This window comes from Anas platyrhynchos, chromosome 9, assembly GCF_047663525.1.
Source record: "Anas platyrhynchos isolate ZD024472 breed Pekin duck chromosome 9, IASCAAS_PekinDuck_T2T, whole genome shotgun sequence".
NCBI classification, from domain to species: domain Eukaryota; kingdom Metazoa; phylum Chordata; class Aves; order Anseriformes; family Anatidae; genus Anas; species Anas platyrhynchos.
The window spans coordinates 15249527-15267680 of record NC_092595.1 but is presented as its reverse complement, the minus strand read 5'-3'; the positions used below and the strand labels follow the sequence as shown (position 1 = coordinate 15267680).

General features: G+C 39.9%; 1 protein-coding gene across 3 annotated transcripts in view; it reads left to right on the top strand.

The window, feature by feature from the left end:
* RYK (receptor like tyrosine kinase) overlaps positions 1-18154 on the top strand; it is a 55751-nt gene that overhangs the window by 18962 nt on the left and 18635 nt on the right. For 2 of the 3 annotated variants that reach the window (XM_072042302.1, XM_072042304.1), the window contains exons 4-9: positions 1222-1356; positions 3631-3687; positions 5028-5172; positions 8001-8102; positions 10975-11108; positions 13029-13115. In XM_072042302.1, coding sequence (XP_071898403.1) covers positions 1222-1356; positions 3631-3687; positions 5028-5172; positions 8001-8102; positions 10975-11108; positions 13029-13115 — 660 coding nt within the window. The remainder of the gene's footprint in view (positions 1-1221; positions 1357-3630; positions 3688-5027; positions 5173-8000; positions 8103-10974; positions 11109-13028; positions 13116-18154) is intronic. The other variant, XM_072042303.1, reaches the window with a different exon arrangement.

The window sequence follows — 18154 nt, the reverse complement described above, 5'->3', positions numbered from 1 at the left end:
ATACAGCTAGTACTGCTAGAGCTTTCTGATGATACTTGTCTCTTTCCAAAGTGTGTGTAGTGTTGCATAAAAACATAACCTTTCCCTATTAAATGTTATAAACTTACAGGTCTCTGCAACAGTTACAACATTGCTGAAAGGGTATTATACATTGTGACTGCTAGTGTAAGAGTAATGCTTTTCCCCTTGTGTAGTGGAGGACGTTTCATTGAAATGAAACAATGTTTTTTGTGTTGTTATAGACACATGCGTGTGTGTGTGTGTGTGTGTGTGTGTATATGTATATATATACACTTATGCATCCATGTGCACACAAATTTCCTTTCAACAATAATAATTAGCAATTGCATGGACTTAAAAAAAAAACAAAACAAAACACAGCTTTTAACTTCGCTACCCTACAGAGACATAATTTCAAGATGTGTGGAAGTTGATAACATGTTAGAGTTTATGGTAAGTTTAAAGTCAAGAAAACTATTCTGAATATGTATTAGCTGCTCTGTAGAATTTGTACTAGAAACAAACGTGTTTGTTTCAGAAAGTGCATAAATGATCGTTGTTCCTTGATCATTCAGTTATGGTTCCTCATTGCCTTGTGCTCTGTTAGATACACAAGTGGGAACAAAATACATGTTTTGATGTTTTGGCTTTGTACCACTTCTTTGTGAAGGCAGAGACTAGGGAATTAGGCTTGTTGTGTCTGCTCTGCTGGCATCAATAATGCTGCTGTGTAAGCTAGAAAGTAAATACTGTACGATTAGTTTAAGCTTTGATTCCAGTCAGATTTGCAGAGACCAAAATATTTAAACTTAACTGTTGTAGAAAAAGCTGACCTTCATGGTGTTTGAGAAAGCAGCAAGCGAAATGGAAATTTCTGCGTTTCTGCTCTAATGCAGTTTTATATTGTGAGAGCTCCAACGCTAGTGGTTTACCTCCATTTGCACGTTACTAAAACTATATCTGGAGGTAAACTTACTTATGTGAGCCACATTAAAAATATATTTAAAATTAAACTACTTAATGCTTTCATAGTTGTCAGAAATTACAAGACGTAGACACTAAAATAGCATTTGTTTATTAATAGATTTTTTTTTTTTTTTTTTTACAAAATGTACATTAAACCTTGTTTATAAAGGCCCCTATCTGTTTAATATTCTTTCACCATGATGTCTGAAATGTGCTCAAACTTAATTGTAATGCCTGTTTGTTGTATGCTTGCAGTGTTTCGTGTCGAACTCTCCTGCACTGGCAGACTTGACTCTGAGGTCACAATACTGATGCAGCTCAACTTGACAATAAATTCATCCAAAAACATCACAGTTTTAAATTTCAAACGGAGGAAAATGTGCTACAAAAGTAAGACACTGTTTCAAATATTCAATGGTTTTTAGTGTTAAAGCAGTATAGGAAAAAGATGTGGGAAGATACATGACCAAGGACAAGTGTAACAATCCACGAGAGTGAATTATGGAAAGGACAAGAAGAAACCAAGTAACATTTTGATTTCCAGAGAAAAATGTGTGCAGTTGGTAGAAGCAGAAGCTGACAAATGAACCAATTCCCTAAGTGTTGTGCTGCGGTGTGACCTCCTCACATATATTGCAAAAAATATATATGTGTATTTTCTCTGTTGTTGCAAGGAAGAAATTAGATTCTTCAAACCTGCAGCACTGTGAATATTCAAAGGTTTTTTTTTCTAAAAATTAACAGCCAAATCTACTTTATAAACTGAGATAAACTTAAAACTAGCTACTTAATAAATGTGACCAGATGTTACTCTTTCAGACTTTGAGTACAAAATGATCTTGGTAGATTGATAATGCAGGCTTCAGGAATCCCAGATTGACTTTTCTGGGTTTTGACTTAAGAATCTGCAAGCACAATGTATTCTTGAATTGTTGCTATCTCCTGTTGCTGTTTCCTGGAAGTATTTTCATAGGCATCAAAAGAAGATTATTTTTGAGAATCCTGAGAGCTGTAATCTCCTTAAAAATGGCTTCTGTTTCCTGTCCTCAGGCAGCGTTTGAGCATGGCCACCTCTACACGTTCCTCTCAGCACTGCTCAGTTTACATAGAGCCTTTGAGGACAGTGGTTAGGTTTCAGAGGGGAGCCTGCCACTTCCCTGGAGTCTGAATGTCCATGGATGCACTTTTGCAAAATGTGTATGAAAAAGCATGTGTGGCTTTTTACCACGTAACACCGATACCCATGCTCCTTGTACTGACGTTATGATAAAATCATTCTTAATTCAAAATGTCTCTCTTTCTAGTAGAAACAGAGAACTTTCTGATACTGTTTCAGACAGAAAACTTACCTTTAGTTCATATTTTCTTGGGTACTTTTTCAAATGTTCTAAGTGGGGGAAATGTGGACTGTGTGTGCCTTCATACGTTATTGAGCTGCTAAGTGAGCTGAGGGGGTTTCCATAGGTACTGCACCAGCATAAGGGTGTGGGAAGTAGAGCCACTTCTTAAATTATGCAGAAATAATTCTTACAAAGATCACGTTTCTGTGGGTTCATAATCATGTCAATGGCTTTTTTGAAAGTTGTATGTGGAGTGGTATACAGCATCGGGGGATTTCTAATTTAATTTAGTGCTTAAGTTAACAATATGCAGGAACTTGTGAGTGGTTTTGCTCGAGGCATTCCTAATACTTCCTCCTAAGGCTTAAAAAAAAGCAAAACTCTCAGATCTTTTTTCCTTTTGCTTGATGTACTTTTTGACAAGTTTATCAGGCTGAACTAGCTTGCCAAGGAGTCGGAAGGGAACTGTACTGGGGAGGAGGCAGCTCTTTGCAGCTAGGAGCAGGAAGGGGGATGTGCAAGTGCATCTGGGCTTTTGCAGTCACGGAAATCCATGATACTGCCTCAGACGCATGTGAAACCTCAGTGAGGTTTATCTGAAGTAGTCTCCACAGCCTATTTTCCCTTGGTTTGCCCCTCCTATGTTAGAGAGACCAGTAGTAAGCATAATGAAGACATATCCCCTTCCTAAAGGACCATTTTCACCCCAGAACCCAAGCATTGTCTATTTGGCTTTTATTTTTTTTACTTTTTTTTTTTTTTTTTTAAATATTTAGATTTCATCCTTCAGTTTTAAAACACTAATGGTTCCAGCATCAGATAAGAAGGCAAGGTGATCAGGGCTGCATTTCTTAACTTCTTCCTGGATGAGTTGCATTAGTCTGAGTAGTATTCATTGAACATTCAATCAATAAATGATTTCTTATCATACAGTAACCAATTACATGAGGTTTTTGTTTTGTGACTGTATGTATACACACTTACTCTCCACCTGCTTTTTCTGCTATCTGCTGCTTTGGACTTTGCAGACAAGTCAAAGGGTTTTTAACTAGGTAGATCCAGTGGGTTCGGACATGGCCTCAGTGGGCATGCATGTTAGTGATCACACATCTGACCTATGTGTCTTGAAGCCTGGTGATTTTTTTTTAAATTTATTTATACAGTGGTTAGGAAATGGAAATCTAAAAATAACCATAGCCCTTAAGTCAACTTGCCTGTTTGGAAAAACAGGTTTGTTTTTCAAGAAATAGGCAATTGACTTTCTTTGAAGGACTTTAGTAATAAATGCATGTCGAACTTAACAGTTTTTTTCTCATCTGTTTAGAGCTTGAACCAGAAGTAAAATCTCCAACATCTGACAAAAATAGCAGCAAGGCTATCTGTAAGTAACTCTGGGTGTACCAGGTACTCCAAGTGTAAAGAAATGAAAAACTTGTGATGGTTTTTGTTTCTACAGCCTTCCCTATGAACATACTCCCCAGGTGTTTCTGCTAAACCTGGTATTTTAGTGGGGTTTATTTGGTAACTTTAGCTGGGAGTGTATCCTAGTGAAGAACTACTATTCCTAGTGTTGTAACAACTTTTTTTTAAAATTGTGTCTTGGGGGCTCTGTTTTCCCATACATGACTCTGATCTATCTTCTTGACTTCAGGACTTGTCTGGTTTGCTGTTTTGACTTGTCAGAATCAAATTAATAGAATTAGGTGGTTTCCTTTACTCTCGCTCCACTTCTGTCAATGCCATTGACGGGCTGCGCTCAGCCTTTGTGGAACCCAAAATGTAAATGCTTTTCCCAATTTTCCCAAAATGCTTTTTGAAAGAGTTGCTTAGTTTCCCCTTCACCACCCACTGCCTCTTGCAGGGCAGTTGTTCTCCACAACACCTTGTTGTAATCTACAGGTGGCTGGGGTTACTCAGGGCCCCCTGATGATAAAGCAGCTAAGGCAAGACCTGCCACCTCCTGCTTCCAGTCCCTTTGCACTGTGTGGCACCCATGGTGCAGTTGCAGAATTTTGCCCTAAAGCTCTTTGCAGTTGAGAGCCTTTTGAGAAGGAGGGTTAACTAGCTAGCCCCTGCTGGCCATGTTAAGATGTGGCTCAGGGATCCATATACCAGCATCATACCCCAAAATCAGAAGGAGAAGCTGAATTTGTGTGCTCTGCCATGTTGGTCAATGAGCAAGCACCACCAGTGCATCTAGGCACTAATCTCACTTTATTTTACTGTATGGGTATATGCCTTGCTGTCCAGATAGGCAAATCTTGCTCTTCCAGCCCCACCTAGCAAGTCGGTGCCACTTGCTGTGTCTGGGCTTAGCTGAGCTGGAGGCTGGTTTTGACTGCGCTCCTGTGTTTGCAGCATGGGAGCCATGGAGGAGAGTCAAAGGATTGTGTGGGGCAAGGCCTGCAGCACCAACAAGGCCATTTTAGGAGGTTGCTGGCTAGCTTTTCTCATTCTGTAGGAACCTGCCTTTTGTCCCAGCAAATAAATGGAGGCATTGAGTGACTGCTGGCCTGTGCCCTGCCTTGCAGCAGCAGGAACCACCACTTTGAGGGGTACTGCAGTCTGCCTCTGTGCTGGCTTCATCTCCCAATTCCTGCTGGACCTGGGTGGTGGGGACACCTGGGGCAAGTCTGGGAGCAGTGCTGCCATCCTGCCATGTCAGCACGCTAGTTGATTTTTCTGAGAAAGGTTCAGTAACGTTTCACCTTTGTGTTTCAGTTGATCCTGTAAATGCAGCTCCCACCACTTCTACCCGCGTGTTCTACATCAGTGTAGGCGTGTGCTGTGCCGTTATATTCCTGGTGGCAATAATACTAGCTGTCTTGCATCTCCACAGTATGAAGAGGATAGAGTTGGATGACAGGTATGTATTCAAGGTTTTCCAGGCCATTTTTTGTGACAGAACTCCCAGGCTTGTGGGAGTTCTGGCCTCCAAATTAGTCTTCTGTAGTGGCTTGCAGTTTCTGCCCTCAGTGTCAGCCTGCAGCAGTGACTACCTCTGCAGAGTTGTGCTGCATGCTGTACTCCAGAAAGGCAGCAGTTGCAGATGCTCTGCTGGTTATGGTCTGGAGACTTGTGGCCATCAGGTTTTTGCCAGAAGAGTTGCGTGGATGATGTACCCAAGTGGTTGGTTACAAAACTGAAGATGTGTCTCTCTTCAAATGGGTTATCAATCCCATTAAACCAAAATGGCACGTGCACGAGAGGAGGACTTGCAATGTCAGCCCCAAGGACAAAACAGTTGGCATGTCCTTTACCTTTTTTATGTATTGAGCGGAGTTTTGCTGGGTGCGTTTAAACACTGAAGAGGAAAGCACGTGGACTGAAGCTCTCTTGGAGGCTACGTGAACAATCTGCATTAGATGCAACTGTTAAGGATCCAAGGATTTTGAAATCGAACACTTCAGAAATGCAGTTGGGAATGTAGGTGGTCAGCACTGTTGAAAAGATAACCTTGAATGGTTTTTGTTCCTGCCTACGGTCTCTCAGGCTAGCTTGTCCTCCAGCTCAGACAGATGCCAGCCTGTTTTTCTTTCAGTCTTTACTCCTTCTGTGTTCCCAGACCACTTGGTTTTGGGGGGATTCAGTGTGCCAAGTGTTAACAGTACCTGAAGGCTATTTCTCAGTGTCAGCTTTCCTCAATTCATTTGTTCCTAAATTGTCTAAATTTTTTAATCAGTAGTAGTTAAAGGATGTGCAGCTTTCTTTGTTCCATAAAGAAAAAGCATTAAATTTAGCGTGTGAATATACGCATCTAAGAGTTCCTGAGAGTCTCAGTCTAGCAGCATTATTCTCCACTCCATCATACTTGATTTTTGCAGCATGCACAAGAGCCAACAAAGACCCTGCAAAGTGATCTTTTGGTGCTTGGCTGAGAAACTGCTTTAGTGTTTTAATTTAAACTGTCTCGCATTAGTAATAGATGTGATCAATGGCTGCTTGATGGAAAGGCTAGCCAAGGAATGTGTGAGAGAATAAACAACTTTTGATTTGTTTTTAAATAAGCTCAAAATGGCTCTGTAAAGAGGTTCTGAATCAACGATGATAATGTCATTAGGGTTAACAATGTCCCGGGAGCAAAAGAGGATGAAAACCCCACTGCTATTGCTCTTAATTTCAAAAGGCAGAACTAAATAAAAATGAGAACGATTGTTAAATAAAAGCTACAAACAGGCAGCTGAGTTTATGGGCTGCATATGGACTATTTGAGAACATTGTATTGAAAGTTCAGTGCAAATGCTTCCATACCTCCTATCAAAGGCGCTTGAAAAAGTGCCAAGGAAAATTGGCATGGCTTAACAGCAGGATAATGGGCGTTACTAAAAGCAAGAAGGCATCTTTCAAAAAGCTGAAATTTTGTCCAAGTGAGAAGATTTAACTTGTTTGTCTTTATGATCTTTCTTAAACCTAAAACCAGAGTAAAGCCAACCAAAAAAGTTGTTTCTGAAACTTGCAACAGGCATAAAACAAATGATTCTTTTTTCAGACTTGCCTGCCGCAGGAAGCCAGCCAGAGAAATCGGTACAGCTATTAGGTGATCAAGTTACAAAAGGAGTTTTTAGGGAAGATAAAGCCATAGCAGGAAAACAAAGCTCAAGTTCTGTGTTGGTGTTTAATGTGGTGACCATGGCAGAATGCTCCCTTCTGGGGGACGTGCTGGAGCATGAATCACAACGGGGAGCTTTGAAGATAGCACAAAAAGTTAAAATGAGTGGTAATAAGTTGCCAGCACCAGAGAATATTCTTTCAGAAACTAAAGGAAGTTAAGCTGGAATAGCTAGACCATCAGCTGTGCCTTTTAAGCTTGTCCTAAAAAATATGCTGGAACCATACACCTGGAAGACAATGAGTGTGGCAATAACTTAAAAAAATCTTGAGAGTTTTATGGCTGGTCTGGATCTCAGTAAGCCTGGTATTTTGTAGTGTGAGAATTAGTTTCTTTTTAAACAACAGCAAAAATCAGTGATTATGGTACAGTGGGGAGAAATTGGTTTCTTTAAAGGAAGTCCTGCTTCAAAAACTTAACAGTGGGCCTTGAGGGCATCAGCAAATACACCCAAAAAATCTTGCAGGGACAGCTAGCACTGCTAGCTCAGTGCTCAAGAGCAGCCCCAAAAGCAAATAAATGTTAACTGTGTGGCAATAGAGAGTTATACCCAAAAGCAATCGTGTTCTTGTTCTGCTAGCTGTGTCGGCAGTAGTGGAGACTACTCCGTAGTCTCCGAAAGGAGTGTGTGTGGGGACATGTTTGTGTGTGCTTGGGAGGGAGATCAAGAAGTTTGTTCCAGCCTCATCAACTGAGCTAATAACGGGTACTGTCTTTGCCTGCAGGGTTTCTCACCTGTTATTAGTCCATTGCAGCTACAATAACTTTTTAAATAGCTTTTTTTTTGGTAGTATTTTATCTTGTGGATAAGGCAAGAAACATTTCACTACATTTTTGTGAAATTTGTGTGTTTATTGCATACTGTGTGCAGCTGTGGTCCTATCCCCCAAAAATCTCATTGTTGGACTTTTAGGAAGAGGAAGGAAGGGTGATGAGTGAGGAATGACAAAGTAGGCTAGTGAGAAACTTTAAAAAAGCCATTTGTCCAAAGTCCAGTCTGAAAAATCTTGTGCTTAATCTGATAACTTTGTATTTATTACAGTATCAAGCAGTTGTGTTCATGTCTATTTTTGTTTTTAAAACAGCATTAGTGACAGCAGTAGCTCCCAAGGTTTATCCCAACCTTCCACGCAGACAACGCAGTACTTGAGAGCCGATACACCAAACAATGCAACGCCAGTAACCAGTAAGTGTTAATCTAATTACAGAGCCTTGCAACAGACTGTCTTGGACCCAGCTGGAGTATTAATGGTAGGGTCACACTGAGTCTGTATTCAGAAATACAGAAACAGAAGAGCAGGAAAAACTCCTGTCTCTATTAGTTTGTCTCTTTTGAGTTCATGGTGTGTGGTTCATGTGGTTTTATTTAGCCACGTCATAGTCAAGATTGAGGACTCCATAAGATCTGGGACACAGGATTCATCACATGAGTGTTATACTGCCTTTGGGTCAACGGGATATTCTCCCTGCACATAGATCTGTCAGTGAGAAAGGCTGCCCCAGTGTCTGAAGCATCTGCTTTCTTAGTGCTGGAAAGAAGCTGACTTCTGCAGCATCAAGCAGAAGGTGGGATAGACCTGGCAGAGATAACAGTAAGGAAGGATCCAAATAGCCTTAGCCTGACCATTTGTTACTGACTGGAGACCGAAGCAAGCGATGTCATTGACTCCTGATGGTTATTTTATTATTTTTGCCCTGTTGCTGCAACATGCAAAGGAAAAGAACGGGGCAGAAAAACTTGATAAGGGTTATATATTTATGCTTCCTTTTTAACAGCTTTGCTTGAAAGAATACGGGGGGAGGGGGAAATATTTCCATAGAGAAATAGAGAGCGAGCAGTGAATTAAAAAGAAGGGTGAAGCAGCAGTGATTTATATGCTCTGTGATGAACTGATATTAGCTGTGTTCTGTGCTAACTCAAATTCCTAACAATATTTGTTATTTGTCGAGTCTTTACTTCTGCAGTTATTGTCTGTCATCTCTAGGGGAGAGGTACCCCGTATAGCATAGTTCTAGTGAAAGGATCTTCCTGAGATAAGTAAGGAGGAACTGATGCAGCCCTGGGTATGCAGGTCAGTCTCATCTAAGGCTGGACTGACCATGAGCATTTGCCTTGACCCTTGTGCGTACACACTGATCTCTTCTGACCGCTTCTGCCGAGTGACTGGCTTTTTGTTGACTTGGGTCTTTGAGCTGGCGCGTAGCCTAGCTGTATGAGCGCTGGTGTTGGTGCTTGGAGGGGTATGGGTCTGTGTGACTGAACACTGAAAGAGAGCAGGACTGCAGGACTTAGTCCAGACCAAATTGGCTGGCTCAAAGCACTGCTGGAGGGCCTGCTTTAAAAGATCTGAAAGTAGCCCTGGATAAATTGGCTCAAATTTCTGCTAGAGCCTACTTTAAAAGATCTGAAGTGAGGTAAGGGTTTATGGTAAAATGTGAGGGGAAAAATGGGGGGCCCAGCAGGAGGAGTGAACAGTCTCTGTTAATCTCAGTTGGCTTTTTTTTTTTTTTCTCAGTAGAGTAGAAATTGCCAAGCTGAAATGGTACTGTGGCCCTTGAGATCTTTTCAGGAAGTGGCTTCTGTTGTCATCTGCTGCCACCAATGATTCTCTATCCTCTAATGCTTAAGAGTTTTGTATTAATAACCTAAAGAGTCTTTTTTTTCAGCAATCTGATAAGTAGAAATGTCAATGTCTATCCTTTATACATTCTAATGTTTATCCTTTGGAGCTAGGTTAAAAACAATGATTAATGGCTTGATTTTTTTTTTTTTTTTTAAGCAACTAATAAGACCCCAAAATCTCTCCCATTTTTCTTCTGACTGCACTTAGTAGTGATACTAACCATCCGAAATCACAAGGGAGCAGTGCATGAGTATCACAATTACTGTTCAGCACTAGTGTCTTCCTGTTTCCTGCCCAGGTGTGGAAGCAGGTGTTTACCTAGGACTGAACTCCTGCAGCTTTGGGAAAGTCTTGGCTTTCTTCTAAATTGAATGAATTACTTCCTGAAACAAAAGAGAGATTTTTGTAATCTGAGTTCATCTTCTATTTGTAGAAAGCTGCCTGGAAACTTTATATGGTAGAAGCATTAAGAGAAATGCATCTATTAAAAATTTCCTTTCCACGTGGTTTGGAAGAAACCATGCTGTTGATGTGCTATCAACTTCAGGTTTTCAGGTTGGCCCTCTAAGTGGCACTGTTTAGTTAAAATGATTCTTGGAAACTCATCAGTGAGCCTCATGCAAAACGGAAGAAGACTAGAAAGCAAGGTAGCCTACAAACCAGGTCCTTATTGATGATTAAACTCTCCTCACTCAGATAAGTGTGGAAACAGCTGTAATGGCACCTGTTTGTTTAGTGTGTTCAGACCACGCTGCTTCAGAATGCCTTGTCTTTTAGGGCCAGGGAAGCACCCCCAGAAACATAGAAAATGGTGAAAATGAATATAAGAAAAAAGGTTGGATGCAGAAAATGAACAGGAGGATCACTGTTAGACCTTCCACAGTCGTTTTAACCTTGCATTCAATGACATTTAAATTTAAAACTTATTGTCAAAATGACTTTCAGGCTTTTTCTGTAATAATTCATGGTCTTGATCATTAAAAAAGTCAGGCCTCTTGTGTCCAGAAGAGGGCACTGGTATTTCTGGTTGTATTCTTGCCCCAGTGTTGGGGTAAGGTGTTTTCCTGATTCCACCAAGTCTTCCGGCAGTCTCCAACCTCAATCTTTACTTCCCTACTGGTAGGGAAGTGCAGTGTTGTGTTAATCAGCTTCAGTATGCAAGAAGGAGCTTTATTTACCTGGTGTTAATAAATAGACTTGGTTGCATGGCACTGCATAGAATTTGTGTGATTTTTTTCTTCAGAGATTATTATGTTCATGTGGCTTCTCCTGTTTTTTTTTTTTTGTTGTTGTTGTTGTTATCATTTAATGCTCTACGTAACCTTAAGTACACACTGCTTGCATGTCTTTGTACCTGTAGGTGGTGCTGAGGTGAAGCAATGTGCTTGTGTTCTTATAATAAGGGTATTTATATTGGTTTGTTTGGCTCTGCTGGCTCCTCAGGTTATCCTACATTACGGATAGAGAAGAATGATCTTAAAAGTGTCACTCTAATGGAAGCAAAAGCTAAAGTGAAGGACATAGCCATCTCCAGGGAGAGGATAACTCTAAAGGATGTGCTCCAAGAAGGTATTTAAAGGACTCGGGACACTTGTTGGTTACAACAAGGGATATATGTATGTATTTTTTATAGCTAGATTTTTCTGAAATTAATCACGGGTGATGTCTCAGGTCTTTATGACTTTGGTGGAGGTAAAGAATGATGGATGATGTTTGTATTTGGGGTGTGTGGGGTGTGGGGAAGCAGCTCCAGAATTTGTTAGAACAGGGGAGCGACTAATTGTGCAAAGTAAATAATTCAGGTTGTCTGTGTTTAATAACCTGGTTCTTTAAGAAAGAAAAATAAATGAAAGGGTGAGACGGCTAAGGAGTGAGGTAATCAGCTGAGGCTGTAGGTGGCAAAAACTCATTTCTGTAAACTGACAGATAACTTCATTTAAGGGGAAAAAAATGCCACTGTCATCTAAATTCAGTCAGTCTCCACTTTTAGCTTCTGCTATGGACATCTAATCCACAGATGCAAAATTAACAGCTCTATTATGAAAAATTTGGTGATGACCCTTTTTTGATCTTGTTTAATGTTCATATCAGAAGTGTGCATATGCAGTAACAATAGGTTCTTGTTGATGTTGCATTTAGAAAATAGACTTAAATATTTAGGGGTTTTGCCTCTGGTTGTTGCCACTGCAACTTCCAAGTCTGTGTCCCTGTCACCTGATGAGAAACCAAATTTTCCAAAGCTAGAGATGTGAGATACTAATCCCTTATAGGCAGAACTGCTAAGTGCTTTGCATCCCCCTCTGAAACACAATGGGAGAATGCTTTTTCATTTTTAGGAAGTAGCATTGTTCTCAATCCAATGGTTCTGCAGTAAGCTTTGTGCAGGTGAAGGATGTGTTTTGTGCTCCTGTATATTGTTTCTTGCCTGTAGCTGTAGTGTTTGGAGCTATCTGATGACTGGATGTGTGATCACAAGCTGAGTTGGTGTCACAGCTGTCTCACAGAGTTGTTTTGCAGTCACATGGTAGATGATAGAAATTACTGCACTGTCCCTGTAAAGTATTTAGGATCCAGAAGATAGCCATACTTCATTCTAGGAGATGTACAGCCAGGCTAAGGCAATCCCTACAGAAGATCTTTCAGCCTAATCAAACAGGGCAAATCAATGGGAAAGGGATGTAATGGAGACCTGAAGTTGATGCACACGTTGGTGCCATCATAATAGCATATTCAGAGTCACTAACCCAGTCTGTATAAAGCATTAATTCTGTGTGTTACCACACTGAGATTGTTCTTACTCCAGCTGTTTAACGTAGCTTTTCTTCCTGCAATATCTTTGTTAAAATATGTGAATGGAAAAATGTTGGAGACTGGAAAAACCAAAATAAAACAAACAAAAAAACCTTCCAGCGGAGGTGAAACATTTGAATAATGTGATACTGTTTTTTCAATCTGTTCCATGTGTACTGGTTTGTTTGAATCCAGTACTTTTCTGTGAACGTTTCAAAAAAAAAAAAAAAAAAGGTGTCTCTGAGGAATGTGTTGACCAGAGAATTCCTAACTAGTTGTGGGAGAAAAGGATGGAGCTGGCAGTTTTAGTGCAGGCAGTTGGTGGGGACTGAATTGCAACAAACAGACCCATCATCAGTACTGATGCTTAAATTAAATGGGTTCTGTTGCTGTCATTGGTTCACTCCTGGCTTTTCTTTTTATATTTTCCACTCAAATTATCTAAAACTTTCAGCATCTACTACATATGGTTCTGGATCCAACTTCTGCTGGTGTAGCTGTGGTTGGGTTGTTTATTTTCAGTAGTTCTATTGATTTAATAGGGCATTCAAGTATTGTACTTTGCCTTCCATTATTCAAAAGTATCTGCTATGGCTGATATGTTTTAAGGCAGTGTTTTCTGAATAAGTATTAAATTATGTCAATGTTATCAAAGTGTTTTAACTGCATAGTACTTACTGCTTTTTTTTTTCTTCATAGGTACATTTGGGCGCATTTTCCATGGAATTCTAATAGAGGAGAAGGACCCTAGTAAAGAGAAACAAGTTTTTGTCAAAACTGTTAAAGGTATGTTTATATAAAGGGTGTGTGTGTCCAGTTGTTTGGACTGTGGTACGTACTGAGTGTAACAAGTCCATCTTTAAAAACAATTAAGAAAAAGAATTCAAAAGGAAGCTGCTTAAAAATCAAAATCAATTTGGATGTTGTTGTCAGACATAGAAAAGAAATTTTATATGGAAGAAGAATGTGTGTGTTCACCACTGCCTTTGGTTACTGCATCTTGGATACTTCTAGTTTAGTAATTCTTTTTGTAAAAATCCTATCTTTTTTCCACTGGCATGGAAAAGTTATTTCCACCTACAGCCTTCCCCTCGCCTCCCAGTTGCTGAAAAGGCACCCCTTACGCATCCTAACATCTCTTATGAACATGGATGGCTGTACAGATGAGGCATGGTTTCTGTCAGCCTTAAACTCTGCAGCTAAAGCATGAGAATTATCATTTAGAATGGAATTTTTACAAATACAGCATTTTGTTCAAGAATACGTTCAGTGATTTAAATCATAATTGGTAGGCTTTGGAAATGAGGTAAGTATAGATGGAAAGCATATTACTTACGTCTTGTGGATTGTGTTCAGCATCTTCTCCGTCCATTAATTGGGGGTGTTTGTCATTTATATTGGGTATATTACAGCTGTTGTTTTTTCACAAAGTCTTCAATTCTTTCTTTTAAGATTCGGAGTGCCAGTTACTCTCATAATTTAAAGACATTTCTATTATTTCTTTGGGAGTGCCTCTGAGGTGGTACACTTTCAATCTGTAGCATTTTTCTTACCTGCTGAAGCCAGATAGGACTTCTACAGAAGTAGGTATGCCACCGTTTGGAAGATCCTAGCAGGATTGTAGTAGTTGACTATTCCTGAGTACTGAAGCTGTCTTTGGCTTTGTTTTTGGTATAACAAAAGTAATGTTCCCCTTGTAAAAGGCAAGTATTTTCTAAATGATGTTTTTTAGCAGGCATCCACTTAGCAAACATCCTCAGTTAAAGGAAAATTATGCTTCTTTCCAGTATCTTGGGAATTTCTCCTGATTTCTTCTTGTTTTTCTGTGTGCCCTTCCCTACCAAACAGTTCTGGCTGTCGTTTTGCTTTTATTTTATATAGTTTCAAAAAAAATGTGTCCCTTGTCACATGAGCCTGGTGTTCTTCTGTGAAGAACAAGACTCTTAACTTGCAGCATCGTTCACAACTACTGCCTTAACTTGATACCCCTTTGCTGTGTTACTTTGATTCTTCTGTACCCAGATGCAGAGTCAACAAATGCTACTCTTGTGACACCTAAAATTGTGAGCTGGGGCAGTGTGACATCTGTACTCTATCAAGCATGCTTACTCTATATTGCATAGAATTAAATGACAAGCCATCATCTGCAAGAGCACATCTTGATTTAGCTGCCTTCCATCACCACTTGTCCAGTTGCTTTACCAAAATGGGCTTTCCAGTCTACTCTTAAACACGTTTCTGTATTGCAATGGCTTGTGTTTCTGACACAGTACATGGCCTGCTTTTCCTTAACCTTTTCGCTTGCTGGCTGCGGTGAACTGGAGAATGGTCTTAAGGGAGTAACGGTATTCACATAATTGTTAGAGAATTTCTCAGCTTTAAAAAGGATCTATAGGGACAAGTTTTATAATAGATTCTTCTGATGCTTGCCTTTGAAATAATACTGGCTTGGGCAGCAGAACGTTGCTAGGAAAATAACTATAAACATCCCTTCTCTTTACTGCATTGCATTTGCAGTGCTAATATTAAGCAGCTTCCTCTTCATGCTCTGGCCGTGATTGCTGTGTGTGCAGCTGGGTCATGTACTAAGTTAGGAATTTGATCTGCTTGAGGGGGGGAAAAAAACTGCAAAAATTCTCTATTAACCTGATTTTTCCTTGATCTAGTTCATTCTGTGGCCACACACACACTTCTGTTTTGGCACAAACACAGGAGTAAGGCAGGACCACAAAAGTGAGATGGGTATGAGAACTATTAAACTAACTTAAATACTTCATTTGCTGAAGGCAAAAAAAAGAGCCTGAGGGTTATGGAAAAGAAACAAGGAAAAAAAGGCTTTGTCTGTGGAACTAAGTTATCTGAACAAAAAGCATGGGCTGCTATCTTGTTCTTCTCAGCAGTACACTCTGAGGTTGAAGAAGTCCAGTAATGCCCTCAATTACAAAATAAATAAATAATAATAATATGGGAGGGTGTCAGACATTCTGAAAAATGTGAACTGAAATTCTTTTAGCTGGTGCTGTGGTGAAGAAAGTACAGACAGTAAACAGTTCCATAATCTTCTTGAGAGGAAAGATCTTTCTTCTCATCAAGGTCGGACCTTAAGGCATCGAGGTAGTTGCTGCAGCTTTACATCCAGCATTGCCAATAACCCTTTGGTAGGAGAGCATCACGACAGGGCAAATAGAGTAAGTAAACTTGCTTTCAAACTAGAATTTCATATTCTTAGAAAAAAAATAGTAATTGTTAATAATAATAATTACAGTTAAGTGGAAAAGATTTTGCAAACATGGCTAGGCTAGCATCTACAGTACTTTTATGCTATTCTCCATAAGAAACATCTGCACCCGATGGAGCTTTGTCTCGCGTTTTCATGCCGGGCTCTTTGGCATTGGCAGCAAGGAAAGGCTTAGATGTTGCCCCACTGACTCATCTTAATGCTCATAGAGGAACAGTAGAAACAATTCAAGTCTAATTTACAAAAAAAGGCTTTAATGTATTCAAACTTCATGTAGACATGACCTTAGTTGGTGTAGTTGTCTGCTGTGTAACTGGATACATCCCTTCAATGAAACACCAGTATATTGACACACAAATAGCTTTGTGACTGGGTGACACCAATGCAAGCTGTGTTAATTGCAGCAACTTTGCATTGTGCAGAGCAGGAAAGCAGTGGATTAAGCAATTTATCCTCTGGATGTGTCCAGGAATGTCCAACCAGTAGTATACAGGTGCCTGGAAGGCCTCTTTGAGCCATGATAACGTATGTTGGCTTGTAGAAGACCTTCGCTGTACTAAGGGAGTTGTCGAGGGGTTATTGTGCCATTTGGGTAATGGTTTCTGAATACTTGTCATTGGGAAAACCTGTGAAGAAAGCTCATGCTGTAGATGTGACAGCAGCTGCATGTCATAATGGGTATATTTCTTGCATTCCTTCTTCAGTTAATAATGCTTTATAAAATCCATAACCATTCAAGATGGGTTACATCGTAATAAAGTGGACAGGAGAATGTGCTGTCAGTTTTCTCATTTCATATCCAGGAGAAGATGAATATTCTGACAGACATGCTCATGGGACAACAGATCTGTGAGTGTTTTCAGTTCAGAGAAGATTTTCTTTGCAGCCTTGCAAGTTTGCATCTTTCCTATTTTCTTATCTCTCCCCAGTGTTGATTCTGTTACCCAAAGGATCAAAAAGCTGGTTATGGCAGTGAGAGCAGCAGCCTTTTCCCCTTTCTTTCACCTTCTAGCCTTGTGGTGTGGAAGATTGCCGTAAAACAGAACAGTGCTACCTGAAGTTAAGAAACCTTGATTTTTCTAAGCTTAGCTTCAGACAAGAAAACAAGTACTGTCTGTTAAGAAAATTGGTAATACAGAAAAGGTAACAAAGTCTGGACCTGCCCACCTTTGTTCTGAGATACTCTTCAAGTGAAAGAGGCCATTCAAAGAGTGCCTGTGATTAGTTTCCAGGAATGTGTTGTTCACCATGTTCTCAAGCGGGGAATTACCTATTAGGTCAGACTCTCAAAGGCCAAGTTTGATCCTAATACCACAACATCAGTGCAGGAGGCAAATAGGTAGGAGTTTGCTTGTTCAGCATTAATTGACTAATTTCTTTTACGTCACAGAATTTGTCACTGGAATTGGACTCTTGTGTGTTTTGGGTCTTTCATCTGAAGCATTTGTGAAGTGACTGAATTGCTTTTTGACTAATTCAGTGACTTCTTGTTACATGGCTTGAAAGGTAATAATAGCACTACAGATTTGGTGACACTCACTGAAATCTCAACACTGCGTCTAGAATATTGTCTGAAGGCAAAATTCATCCCTGAGTGCCAGAAGTTCACTCCAAATCCTTTAGAAAATATTTCTTTTTTGCTTAACTGTAGTACACTCCAGAGAAAAGTTGTAACATGCCCTGGATAGTGACAAAGCTTTCTACCTGCATGTTCATGAAATTCTCTAATTTATAACGTGTTTTTTTTAATGCTATATCATCTAACACTTGAGAGCGTGTCTGGATGCCGCAGTCTTCCCTTATGTGGAGTGCTCTCTGCCAAAAAGGAGAGCTTAAAAGAAAAAATAAGTATCGGTTGGCAAAACTAGAGGCAGCTTTCTGGAAGCTCTAGTAACTTTGGGAGTACGAAGATTGCATGCCCAGGGCAAAAAGTGTCATTTGTTCATACCTTCTCTAGATCCTTCATGTTGGCCTTGCAGTTAGTTGTTCTTTTCTAGTTAGTTTATGGTTTAACTGCATTAATTTTCTGGTCGTCATCATGAAAGCTTCAGCTGCTTTCACGTTCAGACTTTCTCTATGGATAACCCGCTTCTTTTTTTTACTTTAAATGGTCATTCATGAAGATTAAGGATGTGTTGTCAGCAGCAAGAGCAAGAACACGTGTTTGTACTATATTTAGGATGTCAGAATCCACGGATCAACAGGACCTGAATAGGTTCTTGGTGAGGAGACGAGAGACATAACTGCCACCTAGTTTCCTCACTGTGTTTTTTTGCTGTGCAGTAGAATTATTTCATGTAGTTGCAATGTTTGTTTCCTTTCTGATAGGTGGTTTCCAACCACTCTAAACTTTGGGAATTGTCTCAGTTGGACTCAACTCAGTTTATCAGAGCTGGAGTTGCCTCTCTTGCCAGCGATTGTGAGATCTCTTGCCTTTATAATGGTGCAAAATAGCCTTTCTCGTGCATCTTTAGACCCTTGTACCTCAGAATAGAAACACACAGTTTTGCATTTTGGTTTAGAGAGTACATTGTTTAATGGTGCTTTTCGTGCAAAGGAGAAAATCTTTCAGGAACAAATGGAATTG